At 43.1% G+C, this 22,329-nt stretch overlaps 2 protein-coding genes and 1 non-coding gene across 4 annotated transcripts in view; 1 reads left to right on the plus strand and 2 right to left on the minus strand.

Moving 5' to 3' along the window:
• The first annotated feature begins 332 nt into the window (after positions 1–332).
• Cnot11 (CCR4-NOT transcription complex subunit 11) lies at positions 333–10,516 on the plus strand. Its single transcript, XM_028775395.1, has 7 exons — positions 333–896; positions 1,936–2,100; positions 2,988–3,140; positions 5,361–5,563; positions 7,228–7,430; positions 9,387–9,483; positions 9,565–10,516. The coding sequence occupies exons 1-7, from the start codon at positions 398–400 to the stop codon at positions 9,760–9,762; spliced, it is 1,518 nt and encodes a 505-aa protein (XP_028631228.1). The 5' UTR covers positions 333–397; the 3' UTR covers positions 9,763–10,516.
• A 1,049-nt stretch (positions 10,517–11,565) lies between these two features.
• Rnf149 (ring finger protein 149) overlaps positions 11,566–22,329 on the minus strand; it is a 32,278-nt gene continuing 21,514 nt past the window's right edge. Inside the window, exons 6-10 of one of the 2 annotated variants that reach the window (XM_028775380.1) lie at positions 19,829–20,021; positions 15,744–16,749; positions 14,737–14,843; positions 13,566–13,730; positions 11,566–12,250 (exon numbers count right to left, since the gene is read on the minus strand). In XM_028775380.1, coding sequence (XP_028631213.1) covers positions 16,706–16,749; positions 19,829–20,021 — 237 coding nt within the window. In that variant the 3' untranslated portion in view covers positions 11,566–12,250; positions 13,566–13,730; positions 14,737–14,843; positions 15,744–16,705. Of the gene's footprint in view, positions 12,251–13,565; positions 13,731–14,736; positions 16,750–19,828; positions 20,022–22,329 lie in introns of both variants that reach the window. The other variant, XM_028775379.1, reaches the window with a different exon arrangement.
• LOC114627641 lies at positions 13,382–13,494 on the minus strand. The gene has a single exon (XR_003712389.1). It is a non-coding gene; the product is annotated as a small nucleolar RNA SNORD89 (small nucleolar RNA).

Here is a 22,329-nt window from a genome sequence, read left to right on the forward strand (position 1 = left end):
TTTCAAATTATAACTTAGGCAATATTGACTGTTCCTGTTTGGCGCCACCGGCAACCCAAGGATCGTTCCCGAGGGCTTTAATAGCACTTTACCGCAACCTGAGTAATGTATTATCCAGGACCGGAAAGACTAGACCCACAGCTCTGGGATCACGAGGCCCCGCCCTCCTCGGGGGGCCCCGCCCACTTCCGGACACGGCGCCCCGCCCACCCGCGTCTCCGGAACCTCGGCTTGGCCGGGCTCGGTTGGTCTGTTCTGTTTCTCTGTTCCGCGTCTGACTTACGCGCTGTTTTGTTTGCGACGCTGTCGCAGAAGGGTGCGCTTTACGGCCGCGGGGGACGCAGCGAGCCGGCGCCAGGGCCACTCGGCCGGGAAACAGGCTAGGCGGGCGAGGTTGATGCCCGGCGGCGGGACGAGCACGGCGCCTGGCCGGCTTCTCTCCCCAGCGGATCCCAGAGGGGCGCGGGAGGCGGCGGCGTTCCGGAGCATCCCGGCGAGCTCGAGCGGAGGCCGAGGCGGAACAGGAGGCCCCGGGCCGGGGATTGGAGGCCCCGCGGGCAGGATGAGCCTGACCCCGAAGGAGCTCTCGAGCCTGCTGAGCATCATCTCCGAGGAGGCGGGCGGCGGCAGCACCTTCGAGGGCCTGTCCACCGCCTTCCACCACTACTTCAGCAAGGCCGACCACTTCCGCCTGGGCTCGGTGCTAGTGATGCTGCTGCAGCAGCCGGACCTGCTGCCCAGCGCGGCGCAGCGCCTCACGGCGCTCTACCTGCTCTGGGAGATGTACCGCACCGAGCCGCTCGCCGCCAACCCGTTCGCGGCCAGCTTCGCGCATCTGCTCAACCCGGCGCCGCCCGCCCGCGGGGGACAGGAGCCCGACCGGCCTCCGCTCTCAGGTACGTCCCGCAGCCAGCTGTTCTACGGGAGCTCGTCGCTAGAAATATTCAGCCTCCTTGGAGAGGATCGACCCTCCGTTTCCATACTTTCTTTCACTAAAGTAGGGGAGGGGTAGTCAGAAGTTTGCAGAAGTTGCAAGCTTTTTTTCAGATTCACTGCACTCCAGATGATCCCTCCCAATCAAAAAGCCAACGCACCGTACAACCCAATGAAGGGCTGGGCATGTTTTAGTATGTCAGATACGGTTCATTTATTATTGTAAGGTCCTGAAGTATGCGAACTTACAGCCAATGGCAGAGTCAACACCCTTTTTAAGCCTCGGTGTAAAGAAGTCGACATTTAGAACCTGAAGAAGTGGCAGGTTGCAGTCCACATTACACAACATCTAAAGTCTTTGCAGCCGCCACCTTCCTTGGTCTGCTGTAATACTATGCGAGCAGAGGATGAAGTCGTTTCTCATTAACTGTTCGAAGATGCATGTGTCCTGGGCAGTATTGTGGAATACTTACTTTTGCAGCCCTGCTAAGATCAGGCATAGATTATATCTGAGGATGCTCCCCCAACTTTGGCGCCTCGGATGGAACTCAGCGTCACTTCCTCTATACCACAAGCTTAGCCCAGGACTCTCGGACAGCTGTACTCCAGTCACAGGCTGCATTTTAGATTTTTTTTTAAAGTATTTTTAAACTGGCCTGTACACCAAGCCCTAGAAATCATTTTGAATGCCAACATATGTACGCTTTAGCCTTTGCAGGAATCGAAATATTTGACAACAGAAAATTCTCAACAGTTATTAAACCGTACGTTTCATTGACATTTCCATAGATGACAGAATCTCAAGTGACATATTTGTTTATGGAGTACTGTGTATACTAAATGTATATATTTGACTAACTGGAACTCAGTTACATTTAGTTCATAAAAATGGCTCGGTGTGGTAAGTAGCAAATGCTGAGTTTCAAGTTAACTTTTAAAGTTAAATTTTAAAAATTGAAAAGTAATCATTGGAAAGAAATCGGTATGCATTTTTATTTGCAGGGTTTTTGCCTCCTATAACTCCACCAGAAAAGTTTTTTCTTTCCCAGCTCATGCTGGCACCCCCAAGGGAACTGTTCAAAAAGACACCTCGCCAGATTGCGTTGATGGATGTTGGAAACATGGGACAGTCTGTGGACATTAGCGGCCTTCAGTTAGCCCTGGCAGGTAAGGAAGGGCCAGTGATTTGAACATTCTGTCTGTTCTTGACAACCTCTATTTAAAATCAAGATTTTTTTTTTTTTAAATTTACACTTTTGCTTGTTTTTGTTTGATCTCTCCTAACCCACCCTGTCCTCCTTTCCCGGTCTGTCTGTCACCCCCTCTTTTGTTAGTTACTTTTTTTTGAGGCCAGGTTTCTTTGTGTAGCCTTGGCTGTCCTGGAATCTGCTGTGTAGACCATGCTGGCCTCTAACTGGGCGCTTGCTGGCCGACTCCTGAGTACTTGGCAAATGGGCATGCAGCCCCAGGCTGGCTCCCATCACTGGTCACGACCTTGAACCCCAGTGTCCTCTTTCACTCTCCTTTCTTTTTTCTTTTTTCTTTTTTTTTGGTTTGGTTTGGTTTTTCGAGACAGGGTTCCTCTGTGTAGCCCTGGCTGTCCTGGAACTCACTCTGTAGACCAGGCTAGCCTCGAACTCAGAAATCCGCCTGCCTCTGCCTCCCAAATGCTGGGATTAAAGGCGTGCGCCACCACCGCCCGGCTTCACTCTCCTTTCTGTTTCCTCCTTGCGTGCTTCTGATTGACATCCAGCCCTGCCTCAGCCCTGCTCCTCCCCGCTGTCCACCTTTTCTGTTGGGTTATCTTAATATTATTATTGGTTTATAGGAGTTAAAGATACTTACTTTATACCTCCGCTCTGTTCATGGTGTTCTCAATTTTAAAATGTTCTGTGTGTCTGCTCCCACCTCCCCACCCCCTCCCCACCCTCACCCCACCCCCAGTTTCAAATAGCAAGGCTGGCCTTGGATTCTTGTTGTCTCCACTTTCTAGATGCTGGGATTACAGGTCTAGCTTAAAGGCTCTAAATGCTTGTTGTCTGGCTCTGTTCCAGAACGCCAGTCTGAACTGCCAACCCAGAGCAAAGCCAGCTTCCCAAGCATCCTCAGTGACCCAGACCCGGATTCCTCTAACTCTGGATTTGACAGCTCAGTTGCCTCTCGGATCACAGAGTCTTTAGTCAGTGGACCAAAACCGCCCATTGAAAGTAGGTATATGTGAACTAGTTTTATGTTCTCAGGTTTATATTCTAGCAGCACTCTTGAATTTTAAGTTTTTTTGCAGTACCCGTTTTCACTGATGACAGACTTCCTGCCTCGCCTTCTAGAATATAGCTGGTACCAGCCAGTTATACACTAGGATGTTTATTGCTTGTTTGATAAACACACACACACACACACACACACATACACACACACACACACACATACACGCCGGCCTGCAGATAGAAATTCAGATTTTACCAAAATGAATGTTTTTGTTCTAGTGAGACAGTCTCACGTAGCACTGAGTAGCCTTGAAGATTCCTGTGTAGTTGAGGATGACCTTAAAGTCCTGGTCCTTATACTTCTGTCTCCCAAGTGCTATGGTTACTGAGGTGTGCCATGGACAGCTTTGTTTGCTTATAGTGTTTGGGCTCAAACCCAGGAGTGCTTGTGTAAAAGGAAAGTACGCCCCAGCTAAGCACTATCTCCAGCCCCTTAGACGACTCTCCTGACTTCTGCCCTTTTATACTTCAGTGAGCTTATCAACACCTTCTGTCTTACCATTAGCTGACTTGACACTTTGTATTCTGCTTTAACTGGAAACAAACCAAAACCAAACTGAAACCCATGGGTACCATTTGGTTTTAGCAGCTTCTGGGTGGTTTGAGTGATGAATAGGGGTAGGAGCATCATCCCCTGATCTCAGGACTTCCAGGATTTTGAAGCTTACAGCAAATGTGACTTGCATTTGGTTTAATCTCTGTGGTATAAGAGGATTTACTGTTTGAAGTTTCAGCTTGTTACAAGCCTGTCTACAGTTATGTGATGGTTTTGGGTTTTTGAAGACAGGATTTCTCTAAGTAGCCCTGGCTGTCCTAGAACTCACTCTGTAGACCAGGCTGGCCTGGAACTCAGAGATCCACTTGCCTCTGGGTTTGATTGCAAGACCATTAGTCAGCTATGTACATAACTGAGTAGCTGCACCTCGGCATCTGCACTTCACAGGACAAGTGCTTCCTTGTTCTGAAGGCTGTCTTTGTAAGTGTGTGAGGACAGACACAGGAATTTACTCCGGTGATGCTGGTGAGTGGATCCTGGAGATGTTTACTTGGTGATTCTTTGCCAGGAAAAAGCCAACTCCCCAATTTGCCTGAGAGTAGGATCCATAAAACAACAAACCACCTTCTGTCCTATATGGAAAATGATCTCTGGAAGGCTGGTGATGAGACTGGGTAAAATCTACCCTCAAGACAAAAGGAGAGAACTTAACTGCTCTACACTAGAAGCAGCAGAGAGGGACTGGAAATTTCTGTTTTTATCTCCTGAGCCTTTTGTGGAGCTTAGCAGGCAGACAGGACCCACAGCTGGATAGATAGCTGGGTATCTATCTTGTTAAGTACTGAGATTTATAGTCTAAGTTGTCTTTCTTGAGAGTGGTCAAATATTTGGTATACATAGCATGGTGGGTCACTGGAGTTAGGGTTCAAATATTTATATAAGAACGTAATAAGGCACTGGGGCAGGCTGTGTGCTTGGTTGTCATGGCGGAGGCTTTAGCGTTTCTTTCTGGCTTTTCATCTGTGTAGCAACCAAATGAAGTATGATGTTAGTTCAGAAGTACTAACTAGTTTATTGTTAACTAGTATGTCAATAATTGATAACTTACACATCAACCTTGAGTTGTGGGGATAGCCCCAAACATTCTATATAACATTCCTAGGTCTTAGGGGCCAAACAAAAGGGGAAAAAAATTTTAGTTATATGTTAGATGTGGTGACAAATGCCTTTAATCCCAGCACTCAGGAAGCAGAGGCAGACAGATCTCTGTGAGTTTGAAGGTAGCCTGGTCTACATAATGAATTCCAGGACAGCCAGGGACATGAGACTTTTAAGATAAGACTCGAAATCATCATCACCTGCCAGTTTGACCTCTGCGTCCTCAGCCTAAGTGCATATGCTTGCGTTAGAACTCAATTCATGCTCATGCTTTCCTGTCTCTAAAGAGCAGACTTGGATCTAGCATCATGCTGATGGAGTGTGTGCATGCATGTATGCACACAAGCTCGGTTATCATTTGAGCAGAACTCTGATTTTACATCATTACTGTTTGAAGCATGTTTTATCATGTGTCCTTATTAAAGGCACCCTTGTACTTCATTAAATGCGTATAGGGTATGTGCAAATGTTAGCTTGCTGACAGTCATGACTTATTCTCATTATAGGCCATTTTCGGCCAGAGTTTATCCGCCCACCACCACCTCTCCACATCTGTGAGGATGAACTGGCCTGGCTAAATCCTACAGAACCCGAGCATGCCATTCAGTGGGACAGATCAATGTGTGTGAAGAACAGCACTGGTGTGGAGATCAAGCGGATCATGGCAAAAGCCTTCAAAAGCCCTCTATCTTCTCCCCAACAGACGCAAGTATGTGTGTATTACTCGGTCCCATCTGTGCCCATCACAGGGGGTTCTTCCCATGAAGTAGTAATTGAGCAGTCAGCCGTTGATGTGAGCCAGGGGAAGGAGCATCGGAGGTCTTCACAATCCCAGCCGTGTGCTCTGGCCTTTCCTTGTTTGACAGTTTTGCTCTGAGGGGATAAGAGGTCTAATGACTGAAAATATCTAGACTCTTGAGTTTTGTCTGAGAGAGGTAGGCTAGAGCAGGTCTCAGTCAGAAGCACTGCTCCAGGTGCACACCAGTCCGGCAAGTCATCTGCATCGCTGACAGCTGGACAGGCTGGACAGCAACTCCAGAGGTGTATGGAGTTAGTAATGCTCTAAAAAATGAGGTTCAGGGAATGCTCTAGACTTTAGCTACAATGTTTAGTGGCAGACTGAGGTTATCTCTCCTGCTACGAAAGGTGGTTACAACTAGCTGGATCCCCTGAGGAAGAGCAAAGATCCCAAGTGGTTGTAGATTTTATTAGATTCACACACTTTCAAGTTAGAACTGGTAGGAAGATACTGTTACCTCCAACCTAGTTTTTCATTTAAAATACGGATTTTTAAAAAGATGTGTTTTATGTGTATGGGGGTTTTGTCTGCTGTGTATCTGTACCGTGTGCATGCAGTGCCCACAGATGCCATAAAGGGCATCAGATTATCTGGAACTGGGCTTTCAGATGTTGTGAGCCTCCACATGGTGCTGGGAACCAAACCCTGGTCCTCTAGAGAGTAACAAGTGCTCCTGATCACTAAACCATTTCCCAGCCTCTCCCAAATATTTTAAGTGACGTAATAACAATTGTTTGTAGTTTCAGTTTGCTCTTAGATTATCATGAAACAGAGCAGTGTAGAATACACAAGTAGATGAGAGAAGATAGAGTTAGAAGGGAGGGTGTGATGCACTCCCTGTAACCCTAGCATGTAGAAGGCAGAGATTGAGCCTCAGCAGTTACAGGCTCCATGAGACAGGGAACTTGAAGCCAGCCTGGGCACAGGGGACCTAGCTTTAAAATAAATGCATTTGTAAAAGAAAGAGAAAGTATATATTTGGACAGAGAAATGTTTTCCCATCTCTTGTATTTGCAAGGTGTAGGTATGATTCGAGCTATAAAGTACTACAGGTGGAAGTCGGAAGTGTTTCCTGTTCTGTCCCTTTCTAGGGTATTTCTGTTATCTTTTTGGGTAAGACAGAGCATGACTCTTGCTCTGAATTATTCCAGTTTATGGAGTCTTGTGTGGCAGAAATAGGGTCTCGCCATATACCTCAGATATCCTTGAACTCACTGTGTAGCCCAGGCTGGCTCCCTCCTGCCTTAGTGCTTATGTTACATGTGTGACAGCACACTCAGCTTGGTTGTGTGTTTTGGGAGAAGTTGATAACTAAAATGTTTAAGAATGACACTATTGTCATTGTATACTACCAGACAAAACCAAGGCTGTATGGATTTAAATTGTCCTTATTTTTTGTATCATTGTAATTCAGATCTGAAAATATATGAAGACATAATAAATACTGGCTTTGAGGGAAGAAATTTAACAAATTAACAAAGATAGTTTTTGTAATTTATATAAATCACTTCCATTTGTACGCAGGAAAATTTTCTAATATGACTTAGAACCTCTCAACTTGGTTTTTTTTTTAGCTCCTCGGTGAGTTGGAAAAAGATCCCAAACTTGTTTATCACATTGGCCTTACTCCAGCAAAACTTCCAGACCTAGTGGAAAACAACCCGTTAGTTGCTATAGAAATGCTGCTGAAACTAATGCAGTCAAGCCAGATCACGGAGTATTTCTCTGTCCTGGTCAATATGGACATGTCCTTACATTCAATGGAAGTTGTGAATCGGTAAGTTCTCATGTTCCACCAGAGGTGGCATACAGACCCTGATCAAATTACCCAGAAGTTTGAAAAGCTGTAGTAGTTTCTCTTCCCTTTTCTGATTCTGTTACCTTGAACTAATCCTTAGTGTTCAATGGATGTGAACTTAATCTCAATTTGTAAGAACTCAGTTGTTTACTTCACTGTCTTGTGCCCCTTACAGACTCAGGTTTTATGTTCCCTGACAGCCAGGAGTGGCAGCATGCCTGTGTGGCTCTTAGAACTGGACCTCTAGGCATGCTGTCCTGGTTATTAGTATTCTCCCAGCCCTGACTGTCCTAGAACTCACTGTGTAGACCAGACTGGCCTCAAACTCACGGAGATCCACATGCTTCTGACCCCCAAGTGCTGAAATCAAAAATGTGGACCAGCACACCCAGTTTCCCAGTTCTTGCCCAATGAACATCAAGGAAAGAATGCATGCCCCAGTTGTGTTCTGTATAGTTTTCATCTTATTTTCCTTATAGATAGAGTTTAGGTAAATTGTGAATTAAATATAGTGAGGTGGGTGTGGTATTATTTTTCTGAGGTAGTTTTTTTGTTTGTTTTGAGATAGGATCTCAGTATCCTGGTGGCTTCAAATTCATAGCAGTCCGTCTGCCTCATTCTCTGAATGCTGGAATCATGGGTGTGAACCAGATTACAATTTTTTGAGCATCCATGTATAAGTTGGCAGTTGTTTCGAACTTGAACTAAGGAATGTGCTGGTCACCCACCTGGTGACAGTAGCTTGGCTGGTAGCTCAGTGCACCAGAAAGGGTGGGAGATGAAAGGAAGCATGAGTTTTCCAGTTACTTTGTAAGACTCTCACCGGCAGAGCTGCCTGCCTGCTTGTGGAGAACTTGCTGTTTGCTTCTACCTCTCCTTGCTGGGACCTCCTTTACTATAGTTGCAGTTGCTGTTTTTGCATTGGCAAAGTTCTACCTTTGGAATGGAGAAATCTGAGTGTTTGTGGATTCCCCCTCTCTGCATTTCTGTAATACTGCCTCTGTCAATCAAGTCCTACTTTTGCTTGTTTCCTAGCACCTTCATAATTTATGATTTCCAAGGATCAAGCGGCCTTGCTGATGCACAAATCTCAGTGGGTATAGTGGCTGGTTGTAGCTTTTTTTTTTTGGTTTTTCAAGACAGGGTTTCTCTGTGTAGTTCTGGTTGTCCTGGAACTCACTCTGTAGACCAGGCTGACCTCGTGGTTGTAGCTTTCTTAAAGTACTTTAGTGCCTTATGTTTAAGGATGAATAGATTTAGAAAGGTGTGTATTCCTTCACCTTTTCAAAGTTTGTAGTGAAAGGTTTGCAGTAGCCAGCCCAGTGTTGTAGTTTCTTGGGCTGAACTTCAACTCAGTGTGGAATTCTTACCTAATTTCTTAGTATTTCATTTACTCATTTGGGAAAACTCTCTTGGTTTTAACCACTCCAAGCTTGTTACATAGTTGCCGTTTCTGTGTAATGGCTGACTCCAAGTCTGCTTCCCTTACTCAGTTCTCAGGAAGGCCTTTTTTTTCTAGGGAACAAAAAGATCAGCGAAGTATCTTTTCAAGGCTTTACCAGGTTCATGTTACTTCTCCAACTGCCTCTCCGAGTGCTTACACGTAAAGGACTTTTCTAAGTTTTAAATGATGGCAACAACTGCTGGTTATTTGAGGCTTAGAAGTGGGGAGACCGTCGGACAGTGATCCAGCCAGGTGCACTGAGGAATAGGATACTCATTGCTTAATGGGTCATTACAGAGTATAATTGGTAATATAGACTTAACAGAAGCATTAGAGGTTTAAGCCCAAGGCTGTGGCTCTTGGGTTTAAAACTAGAGAACTGGGTCAGATAAATTATTAGATGATCACAGTGAAGTCTTGACTTGATGATTACAATACTTCCCAGTACTTGCAAACACAGCTAACAGTTCAAATTTTCTTTTGTGAAACAGACTAACTACAGCTGTTGACCTACCTCCTGAATTTATTCACTTATACATATCCAATTGCATTTCTACTTGTGAACAAATTAAGGATAAATATATGCAGGTGAGTAGTATAAATGCTTCTAACATTTATCATCTGCCAAGAAAACAAGTTTCTAAAACTTTGTTCCTTTTTCTTTTCCAGAATCGTTTGGTGCGTCTTGTGTGTGTGTTTCTACAGTCTTTGATCCGTAACAAAATTATTAATGTGCAGGACTTGTTTATAGAAGTGCAGGCCTTCTGCATTGAATTCAGTAGGATACGGGAAGCTGCAGGCCTGTTCCGGTTGTTGAAGACACTGGATACTGGGGAAACCCCTTCAGAGACCAAAATATCAAAATAATACCTCACCAGAACTGCCCCTTCTATTGTTCACAGCTGTATTTGGATTGGTTTTTAAACTGTTGTAACTCTTGAGTGGATTGCTTGCTTTATCTAAGAAATATAAATGACACTTTATTTACTTAAAGTAAAATTTCCTTTTTCCTAGATGTTTCCCATGGGTGAATTTTGGTAAGAACTTGGAAAAATGTATCTTTTAGCTCTCTTGCTGAAGACAATCCATATGAAGAATAGTTATTCTAAATATAGTTACTGTAAGAAAGGAGGTATAGATGTTTCTCTTTTGAATTTAAAACACAATACCTGTTTCTTTTAGAAAACAATCTGTAAGTTTCTGAAAAACCAGGAATTTGCTTTTGTAGCTTCTAGTGTGAAGCATGCTCAGTGAGTGCAGACACTGAGAATTTACAGTGAGTGTGTTTCCTACCAAGCAAGGTGTGAAACGAGGGTGCACACTTGACAACATGTTCTTGGCCCACTGACAGGCATGAGCGCTCAAGCCAGGCTGATACTGTGACGGTATATGATAGGCGTGGTTTTTGTGGTCTTAAGGACAAATATGAGCTGGCACACTAGAAATGTATACCCTAGATGTCTGTTTGGTGAGGAGGTAAAACACAATCAGTAGAGTGTGCCTTAATATTTAAGACAGGGTACATCTATGTAATCCTGGAGCTCACTGTGCAGAGCAGGCTGGCCTTGAAATCAGAGATCTTCTGCCTCTGCATGCTGTGATTAAAGTGTATACCACCAAATCCAGCCTTTTTTTTTTTTTTTAAATTTTGTCTGACATACCATTTTACTTGAAAAAATTATGAAGAATTCCTTTTATGGTGGTATCTCTAGAACCGGTTTATGGGAACAGAATCTGTTCTCCCACAACTGGCAAGAGTTAAAGGAAGCCAAGCTTGGTGATTTTGTTTTATTGTACAATTACAATCTTCTAACAGTGGAGAAGGAATAAGAAGAAATGACCCTTGAGCCCCTGTAGGAGTGACCCCCTCTGAACTAAACAGGTGTCTTCTCTCAGTGTCCCGAAGTGGCCACCACTATTTTGCAGATGGCACTGGGTGAAGAACAGCCCATGACCAAACCACTGTTTTAGAGAGACAAGTTTCAAAGACTCATTTGGGCAACAGCTCTACAGCTGATAGGCATGCCTGCCACGTAGCCCAGATTAGCTATGGCCACAGCCCAACACACAATCGAAAAAGTAATTAAAATGACAGTAGACAGATGTAGATACTTACTCCCGACCACTGGACTGAAGCTGGGGACTCCTATGGTTGAATTAAAGGAAGGAGCTGAAAGGGAGGACAAACCCATAGGAAGACCAGCAGTCTCAACTAACCCAGACTACTGGGAGCTCCCAGAGACTGAGCCACCAACTAGGCAACATATAGGGCTTGTCTGAGGCCCCCTCCCGCAGCCCCCCCACCCCGGCACATATATGGTAGAGGGCTGCTTGGTCTGGCCTCTGGGAAAAGATGCACCCAATCCTTGAGAGACTTGAGGCATCAGGGAAGGAGGGGTGGTGGCACACAACCTTTTGGAGACGGGGGGGGGGGGGGGGGGGGGGAGGGGAGGTCTGGAGGAACAATGGCTGGAATATAAATAAAATTTTTAAAAAAGGAAAATTATGACATTTTCTTATTTAGGGGAAGGTTATATGTGTGCATTTATTTCTGAAAGTTGGTTGTGTGGCTCTTGAGCATCTATTTCATAGATGACAATTATCCTGTCAAGATGTCCATGAGTTTAGTAAAATACCTTTACCCTGCAGCCAACAAGGACACAAATGGGATCCATGAACAAAAACCCCTGAAGCTTTATTTAACATGTACTTTGTCCATGAAGCTTGTCACAGCTTCATTAAGCTTACACCAGGAGATGGTAATTCTTTATATGTTCATTCATTTTAAAAAATGAAATTGTCAAGACAAACACAATTCCCCCCCTTCACCCCCATAGGGTACGAGAGCTTGGAAGAGATCTTTGCAGTGAAAGCTTCAGCAAAAAGGCACAAGCAACACAAAATTTTTATGCTTTTGTGTATCAAAAACAAGCTGTGCTGTGGCACACAGGAAAATTGCAAGTTGTCTGTTGATTTTGGAATCCCAAACAAATGTCTCAATTAAGGACACTACAATGAGGAAGGTCAAGATCACAATCTTGGTGTTCACTAGGAAAACAGACTGTTCACAAAGAATAGTTGTGCTTGGCAAACATTAGATGTACATACGTCAAGCTTGGAACACCACTACATGGCTCTTAGCGTGTATAAAGACAAGGTGCACACACTGGTGCAGCCCTGTAGTCCCAGCTACAACCGATTGTTTTAACCCAGAAAGTTGAGGGCAGCCTGGGCAACAAGTTATAATCTTGAGGTTGAATAACTACAACCAACTTTTAAGTAAAATTGAGTGAGTTTAATATGGGTTAAGTAACTTCATCAAAGTTTTTTAATCCAACTTCAGTCTTCAAATCACCTGTTCAAAGAACAGAACATTATCAGTAGCATTTTAAGAATAGAACTTTTTAAAAAACACTTTGGAATTCCAAAATGGTCAACCACTTATATAACTCTCAACAGCATTTACTACTGATTTAATTAAGCAACTTTACAGAAGTAAAGCCACTAAGTCTATAGGGCATGGTCTCATTTACACTTAATTTTAAGTATCACACATTATATATTTTAGATAACATTTCCATAGTAATTAGTTGTGGGCCTGCATCTTACAGTCTATGCAACAGACTATGCAACATTTTGAGTAGCTCTTGATTACAAGGGTATCTGAGAAATTAGTACTAGGAAAAAACATTCTATATCTTTATCAAATCTTAGCAACTGCCAATTTAATTTCATCGTTATCTCTTTTCTTGCTACTACTGTCTGTATTAAGGAATATCCAAGATTTACTAAAGCTTGAGATTTGGAACTACAATGGGCCTACAGAAAATACTGCTTTCCCCAGACATCTCACCAGCCCAGCACACAGCCTATCATTTGTCAAAAAGATGGACTTCTGCTCCTCATATTTTCAATGAATGGGCAAGTACTTCAACTCTGGATTCTGTTCTATACTTTGCTATACGAGGAGGCAAGTGGGTGCATGGCAGAGGCCTCACTATAATGAGGGATGCAAATACCATCTTTGGAAATGAAATGTTGACCAATGTTTCTAAGGCTTTAGAAGCAAGACTGAGCTAGGAAAGGCATAGGTACTTTTCTAATGTGTTGAATCATAAAAGCACAACATTGTATTTTACCACAAAGCTATCCCTACTTCAGGCCCACATCTAGTGCTTAGGAAAGAGCAAAGCAATGTTTTCCTGATCTGTAAAAACTGCTTTTGTCTAAATGTCCTCAAGTCCTACCTAATGTAGGGACGTGCTGATTAAACCTCGTCCTTTCTTGAGCAAGAAACATCAACTTTCACCACGAGAATTGCTGCCAAATTTAGCTATCTTGTTCTAGAAGGGATACTGTGACTTACAATTCTAGCAGTCCTTGATTTGTAAGAGTATCTAAAGGTACACTGACACTGCTTTTCTTGCAACCCGCCCTCCTGCACTCAGCAAGTAGAGCACAGGCAGGAAGTTTGGGCTCTGGCATGACTGAGGTCAGACAGTGACTCGCTTCAGGGGGTTTTGTCATCGTGTGCCCACAGAGAGCGAACTGTTGATGGAGACACTGCAATTCGGCCTTTTACTGTCATCACTCCTCAGCAGCCATGGTGAACAGTCACTGGGAAGAAAGGTCCAAGACCCCAGTCAATTCAGCAAGTGAGAGACAATTACCTGCAAGGTGAGATCACCTGGTCACAGCTCAAGTACTCTGCTGGGAGAGTCAAGGTCAGCGCTGAGAGTGAAAGCCGGGAGAGCAGAAACCACAGGAAATAGCTTCTGTGTCAGGACACTGCCTCCAGTTTTCACATCACTGTTCAGCTAGAGGTGATCTCACTGCTGGGAAGACGGAGGCACAAGGATGCTGAATTCAAACTCAGAATAAGCAGTGAGACTCTGCCTTAGAAAGTCTTCTGTAAACTAAATGATTAAAAACATTTTACCTTGATCTATCACAAGATCCTTCATTAGCTGTTAGAAAGATTACAGGATTTTCCCTGGTATGTCTTAAAAAACACAGTAGCACTGATCTACTTGACACTGAATTCATGCTTTCCTGTTTGCACAGGACACAGTGAGGTTAGGTGATAACTGGTAAAGGCAACTTTGAGACTCTAAAAAGTACTCAAAGTAAGGTTTTCTACTTCTAACACCTCATTATATTCATCTGGTTATACATTTCTTTCAATAAAACTCACCACATATTTTACTATGAGTAGCTAAAAAACTGGTGAAAAATGGCTAGGTTAGACACTTTATAAAACACTATGTCTTAGAAATGGCTCTAAGGATAAACTTAGCCTTTAAAGTTGTATTTTCTTGGTGCTGGCTTCCTGTTGGGACAGCTTCTGCGATTTTCTGGAGACCTGGGAACAAGCCCTTGGTGCAGATGTTCTACCTGTGAAGACGGTGTATGGTGCCATGGTGCTGTCCCAAAGCCAGCTCTGAGAGATGCTGTCCACATACAGAGACACATGACATAAAACTGCCCTTATTACTCTACACAAAAACCTCAAAATTGTACTGGACTTTTTTTTTTTTTTAATGATGGCAGTTCCAGGGAACCAAACCACATGAATAGAAACACCTCTTGTCAGATTTTTGGAGTTTATTTAGGTCATGACTGTAGTATTTGGAGAAGGACCTTTCTCAGTGTTCGCCATCCTGTCATTTCTACATACTAGCCTTTGTCCCTGAAAGCAAGACCACCAAAGACCTCCCATATGCTGGGTGTGCCAAGTGGAATCTCTGTATACCTGTCTGGATACCTCCCTCCCAAACCCCAGTGGTTATCTCAGCTATCCTTACACCAGGTAGTCCACACACTGCCACAAGTTCCCAGTACCTTTTCGAGGCTCCTGTAACTACTGTTGGTCCCAGAGGTGATGAAACTTTCAGTGAGGACACTATCCGAGCATCCCTCAGCAGTCAGATGGATCACAGTTAGTTAAACTAGAAGGACTTGTGAAGAAAGACAAAAGACCAAGTTTTGCCCTGGAGAAGATGGAAGATAGATCTGAGAATGGTGAAGTTATTCCTAACTTCATGCTATGAAGACATGTATCTTTTACTTGGCAGAAGCCTTCACAGATAGAGTAACAGACCTGGATGTGTTCCTGACTCATGTCTGTCTCCTGTCCTGTAGACAGTTCCAGCTGAGGACATTAATGCAAAGCACAACACAGACCATGCGTCAGTGACCCCCTACTGAAGTGTGCTGTCAGCCAGAGACCAACTTCTTCTTTTTTTTTTCCCAAAGGGGAGGGGCAGAGACCAACTTCTTAAAGCATTCTTTTTTAGGCTGGAGAGATGGTTCAGTGTCTAAAAGCACTGGCAGCTTTCCTAGAGAACTCAGGTTCAATACCTAGTGCCCACAAAGCAGTTCACAGCCCTCTGTAACCCCGGTTGCAGCAGATCTGACAGCCTCTTCTGGCCTCTCTTGGCATTAGGCATGTAGATGACGCACAGATGTACATGCAGGAAAGTACTCATATACATAAAGTCAACTTTAAAAAAATAAAAGCTTTCTCAGTTTATCACTGAAGTGTAAAATATTTTGATCAAGAACGTATTTTCTTTCCTTTGCATAAAGACTAGCTTTTATTAATGCACTTTCTATCCTCTGTAAACTTTTTGTGCTCAACATTGGGGCTGATTATGTTAAATAAAATTTGTTACATAGAAAAATTTTTGTCAATAAGCATTTATTTTTGTCTACAAAGTAGACATACAAGTTTAGAATCAACAACAAAAGACTCCTCGCTCTTGAAAGTGTGTATCTAAGCACTATATAGAACTCAGACAACAGTCTTTAAAGACTTCACGGTGAGAACATCAAGCAGGAAAGGATACAAGGTCACAGTATTGACTCGGCTTAAAATCTCATTAGGAAAATGTTACTTCAGTCTAACAACAAAATAAAAATTTTAATTAAATATTTTTACTTGTAAAGATTAAACCCACTGAAATATACTAATCATTTAAAAACATTACAGTATGCCTACTTGATTTTCTTAACGAATCAATATTTTAATGCTTTTTAACATGCAATATGGCATTTTTGCCAGTATTTTTTAATTTGTAGAAAAACATGGATAAATTCCCTTCTCCTTCCAAGTGAAAAGAAATTAGGCAATAAAGGTAAAAATCATAAAGATTTTATAAAGGTAAAGATGCGAATCATAAAATCATCTAGTGTTCCTTTCACAGTTCCACATAATAAAAACGCAGGCGCGGTTCTAAAGTCTCTATAGACAATATAGTGCAAGACACTTCTCTCTCCCTTTAACCCTCCGTAGCAGTCTTGCTACATAGCCCAAGGTAGGCTTGAACTCAAGATCCTCTTGCCTCAGGCTCCTGAGTTTGCAGGCATGTACCACTGCCCATGGCAAGTTTCTCATGTACACCTTCTACAGTCTCTGCTTCAGGGAACGTTCATGTGATCAATAAGGAACTACATTTCACAATTCAACTTAGTGAGCTCTGTCTTAAAAGACTGAGAAACAGAATCTTGTTTTATAGTACCACAGAAGCTAGTCTAGTACTCAGGAACAACCCCTCCATATACATCTGTGACAGTTTGACACAACAAAATCTACGATAAACATACTTTAGTAGATAAATAGGTGAAGGCTAATTAAAAGTCTTTTAGGAATAAAATATCTCAGCCCTTTGTATATCAAACCTGAATCTGAAAGGTAAAGTAAAATAAAATCCACTGTTTTCAAGTATACAAACTATGCCTTAGAGTAAAAAACTGAATGTCCTGTATTCAAGCCAAGGCTCTGTCGGTGAGGCTGTCAGTGAGGACGGTGCTAGCATACGGATCCTCCGTGCTGAGGGTCACTCCTGCTGGCTCCTACAACAAAGCATCAAAAGCCACCCTAGGTCAGTTGATCTGTCCAGCCTCAGGTACACATGTGGACATAATCATTCAAGAAACAAATTATAAAAACATTTAAATAAAACTTACATGTAAAAAGACAAACCATTTCAAACACAGCCAGTAAGAGAAATACAGAGATACCCTTTCATTAAGTATGACAGACAGGCTTTCTAGTGTTATCTGAGGCAACATTCATCTGGTGACTGCCTTTAAAGGACCGCTGTGCTTACATATCTCAAGTTGGGTCATGTTCTTAGCAAAAGAAATTTAGTTTTCTTTCTGGACTCAAATCACAGTACTATATACGCACTTTGACTCAAAAAGATTCATAAAAGCAAAACTCCTTACTATGTTGCTTTATAATGTGGTTAGTTAGAGAACTGATGAGGTCAAGCCCCAGCTTTATGATCCTGTGAAATCCGTTCCCAAGAGCCACCATAATGTATTCTTTTTTCTCTTCCCTCTAGTATTGGTGTAAAACTTAAGCTCTCGGGGCTTGGAAGCTAGTTAAGCTCCTAAAGTGCCTTCCACCTCAGCCCGATCTCCAGAACACCCATAAACAAAGTTGGGTGTACTAGTGTGCTTATAATCCTAGAGCTAAAAGGAATGGAGTGGGACAGATCCATCCCTGAGACTCCCCAGCCATTCAGCCTAGCTTTACTAGACAAGTCCAGGCTGGTAGAAGATCTTTCTCAAAGAATACAGTGGATGATGCCTTGAAGAATGAAGCTTGAGTCTGACCTCTGACCTACACACACATGTGCACATAGCACTTACACCTGCATACACACGTGCAGCACACCCTCCCAACAAACACATATACAATAAAAACGAAAGTTCTAACCATTCCTGTAGGTTTTCCAAAACAGGTTAAAAAACAATCTGATTCAATTTGAATCTTGCTGTCTTGGAAATCTTTTTCAGTATAGCCAAATTCAAAATTAGAAGCATCAATTACTCTCAATTAAAATAATCTACAAATTATTTTATCTATAAATTTATCTATAGATTATTTTAATTCTAATAAAAATGGTGAGACTTTAATTGACAAAGTAAAATTTTTATTTTATGTATATGGGCATTTTGCCTGTATGTATGTATGTATATATGCATGCATGCATGCATGTATATCATATGTATGCCTGGTGCCTGTAGAGGCCAAAGAGGGTATCAGATCCCCAGGAAGTAGAGTTATAGATAGTTGTGAACCACCATGTGAGTGCTAGTAATGGAACGGATCTTAAGGCCTCTGGAAGAGCACCCAGTGCTCTTAACCACAGAGCAATCTCTACACCCACCCTTTTCTTTAGAGAGAGGGTCTTACTATGTAACCCTGGCTAGTTTGGAACTCCCTATATAGACCAGGCTAGCCTCAAACTCAAAAGATCTTCTTGCCTCTGGCTCTAAAGTGATGGGATTAAAGGCACACACTATCACACTAGGCCCCAAATAACTTCATCTTTAAAGAATAGAGAAGAGGGGCCAGCAAGATGGCTGATAAGTACAGAGTTCCTGCTGCCAACCCTGAGTGTCATCCCTGGGACCTATGGTAGGAGAGTACTGACTCCTCAAAGTGATCCTCCAACTTCTACACTTCCGTGATGACACACATGGGTATCCCAATAAATAAGTGAGTCAACATATTAATTAAAAAGGGGTAGATATGGGGATGCAGCTCAGTTGGTAGAGCGCCTACTTGGCATGCAGACAGCCTGGAGTTTGATCCCAAGCACTGCATCCAATCAATGTGGTAATGCATGCCTATAACCTCACACTCAGGAGGTGAGATCAGAGGATCAAGTTCAAGGTCATCTTCAGCTATCTAGGGAAGTTGAGGTTAGCCTGGCATACATAAGACACAGTTTCAAAAAGGAATTTGGGGAAAAAAAGGAAACCCCACAAATATTACCAAAACATAGGTCAATAATTCTCTAACAAACCATCACCAACCAAGAAGAAAAAGACTTTCCTATTTAGCATGCCATAAAAGCCCCAAGACACTAAAAGACAGAAAAAGTACAAAGAGGCTAAGAATACAGAAGTCAGGCACTGGAATACAGCCAAGTGGCAGTGTTTGTGCTTAGCATTCCCCAACACAAAGAAGAAATGAAGAAATAAAGAAAGTGAGGGAGAGGAGATACAATATATGACAAAAGTCTTATACTTCCCATATTAAATTTTAAAAGTTCTAAGAAAGGGCTAGAGGTACACTTTGTCAGGCAAGCCCAAAGCCCTAGGCTTGGGCCCACTACAATTAAAAAAAAAAAAAATTCTACAACCTGATGTTTGAATGAGAATGGCCCCACAGGCGCAAGTACTCCACCACTTGGTCTCCTGCCTCTGGGATTGTGTGTCTGAGAAGGATTAGTGGTGTGGCCTTGTTGGGGGAAAGACACTGGGGATGAGGGGCTGCAGTAAGCCAACACAGCAGGCCCAGTCTCTCTCCCTCCCTTCCTCTCACTGTGGGTAAGCTACTGCTCCAGTGCTTGCCTGCCTGCTGCCACACTCCCCACCATGAGGGCCACAAACTCTCATCTTCTGGAGCAGTGAGCTCCAACAAAGTTCCCTTTTAAGTTGCCTTGGTCATGGTGGTTTGCCACGGCATCAGAAAAGTAACTAAGAGCTTGAACTAAGAATTAGTAAGAAAAGGCAATTGAATTGAGAAGCAGTGGCAAGAAGACCGTGACCGACGACGTGCTGCACCATACGACCAGACTACAGAAACCACCGGAAACGTAAACATGAATTAAGCAACTCAAAAGAAAATTTAAAAACTTAAACACAACATGGTCATAAAAATTTATCTACCAAGTGATACAGAAACATCAAAGAACAGTTATATCATATATAGAAAGAACATCATATATCAAAAGAAGTTTACCAAACAGCATTTGTATGATACTCCCCCATTCTTGAGAATGTATGTATCAAAAGGTTAAAATGGCATCTCTACGTGTGGGACTGCAGTTTTCATTTATGCTTCAATATCTTCCTGCTTTTCATTTCACTCCGTCACTGGTAACATCATGGATTTACAGCTGCAGCCACATACCTAGTAATGCTGTGTCTTCCCCTGCATCTTCTTTAAGACAGGGGCGGTGTGGCCCAGACTCGCTTGAGGAAGATGATGGAAGGTTGCTTTCACTCCTCTCCTCATCATGGGATGTCACACTCAGATTCCCAACAGAAACATTTCCTGGGGCAGCTTCCGGGATGGGTAGCTCCTGTGGATCCTCAGGGTCCCCCTTGAGAGGCAGACAAAAGGCAATGAATGGCTTTCTCAGTGACATGATCAGTGGAGGGTCATATTGCTAGTAAATTCACGTGAGATCTCCTTGACTCTCTACAGGGAACCTGGTGGGAAGCATACCCCCTCCTGTATCCAGTCAGTAAGACCTATAAAGTTTGGCTTGTTTTCCTCTAAAGAGTTTCCCTACTTGATGGAAGTTGTAGCTCACCTTTTAAAGTATTTAAACAAAGTGGCTACTCCATGAAACTGTCTTCTTGCGGAGTCTGTGAACCTGTCCAGCCTCACTGTGGCTCTCTCAGCCCCAGTAACAACCCTGGGCCATTTCACAGCACAGCACCAGGGTGTCAGACACAAACAGGCTCTGAATAGCTTAAGGCTTCATATTTCTGTTTTAAAAAACTGTTCTGTGTCCTTCCTTATGTATCTTTTCTCCACTGTGGTTTGTCTCCAACTCCCCCACCCCCTTCTCTTTGTTGCACTGAAGGAAGATAAAGAAAGCATAGCCAGAGACTCCTTTAGTCACACTCCATTAAGGCTCAACACCAGCGGGTGGGTGTCTCAGACATTCTTTTTGGTTAGCCTAAGAGCCACAGACGCACGTAGGCGGATGAAACTCCCGGAAAGTGACTAAGGGTTGTAGGCTGTGAGCGTGGGGTTCACTGGCACTCAGACGTCTCTGCTCTGTTCTGGAGCCTTTTAAAGTCACCCCCTCCTCCCTCACCAGTAACGAGCCATTCTAGACACATCAAGCAGAATTCCTGTTGTCATGTCACAAAACCAACTCCTATTTAGCCTCATCCCAACCTACTTTTCAACAAACCTGCCAAACCTAGCTCTCCACCAAGCTCCACCTGAGTTCCCATCCCTGTGCACGCACCATCCACCTCAAGTGTCACTGAGGTGACAGTCCCTCAGAGTCCCACTGAAATACACTCCTCTATTTCCTTTTCTGACCCAGATGACATCTACTATGTTCCCTTGCTAGGCTATATCTCCAGATATATCCTGCCTCAGTTGGCCTGAAAGTGAAATCCCCAAGAACCCTATACCTTATTTATCTCTAAGCCAAGTAACATCTTAGACAGCATTTGGTTTTGCCCAATGAATGCTGTGGACATGGTTGCAAACCAAAAGACTGCTTTCAAGTCTGTGTAAGGGTCACTAGGGACTCTACTGGTGATAGGGAAGTGAACCCTTTAAAACTGAGACACTAAACTCAAGACACACCCTTAGTGCTGAAGTTGCAGTAGCTTCCTGACCTTCACAAAGGACACATATGTTACATACACATTCTCTGTATTCTAGTAAGAAAATAATTCAACCTCATATAAAATAAAGACTCATCTCTAATACACGAGTATAAGTGGGCCTATATTCTCTGAACAAAATGTACAAGGATGCAAGCCTTTGCTTATTAGCTAAAAACAGAAATTGGTCTCACATAAATGTCAAGAGTGGAAAAGCTGGTTTAGGATCACTAAACAAAGACAACTTAGCATAATCTTGCAGTGCACCTAAGGAAGGGAATTTAAGACTTTGTCAAGAAAGCAATTCATCAGCCTCTGTGTTTTCTCATTTAAAATTCTGACCCGCGAAGGTTCAGCCTCTTGTTGAACTGCAGTTTCTACATAGAGGGCCTGAACTAAGTAAGTCAGCCCACGAGGGATGTATGCTATCCCAGGCTAAAGGGACAGGTAATTAAAAGCTGCCAATAAAAGGAGTTTAGGAATTCTATAAGGAAGACACGTTTCAGGACAAAGCAGGACGAGGCTGTAGCATAGCAGTCCTCAGGTGAAACAGTTTTTCCCTGAGGGGCTAAGCTCAGAAACAAGAGACACACCAAGCTAAAGAATGATGTCAGACCTGAAGCCCATAAAGCCACCCCGTTCTATGCGTAGCTCTTAGAGACACCATTACAGACGCATACATGGCTATTGTAGCTTTAAGTTGTATATAATGTTCACCCACTCTATGTGCTGGGGAGACTGAGTCCAGGACTTTAGTGCAAGGTCTTGTAGCATCCTGGGCTGCATTCCCAGTCCTTCAAATGTTAGCTAAAATACGCTATGATTTTATCAATAGTATTTTTGAGGCATAATAGAGTATATGCAAATCTAAAAAACAAAAAAAACTGTGGCGGCCAGAAACAGTGAGAGCAGATGTCAGAAACCAGTGGGTATAGTATGTGTAACATGTGTCTCTTACATTCTGTGATTCAATTTATATAAAACCAAACACACAAGCGTCTGCACTCATGCACAAACACATGCATGCACAAGCAAACACACACAGACACAGAGGAT

This window comes from Grammomys surdaster, unplaced genomic scaffold, assembly GCF_004785775.1.
Source record: "Grammomys surdaster isolate TR1022 unplaced genomic scaffold, NIH_TR_1.0 255, whole genome shotgun sequence".
NCBI classification, from domain to species: domain Eukaryota; kingdom Metazoa; phylum Chordata; class Mammalia; order Rodentia; family Muridae; genus Grammomys; species Grammomys surdaster.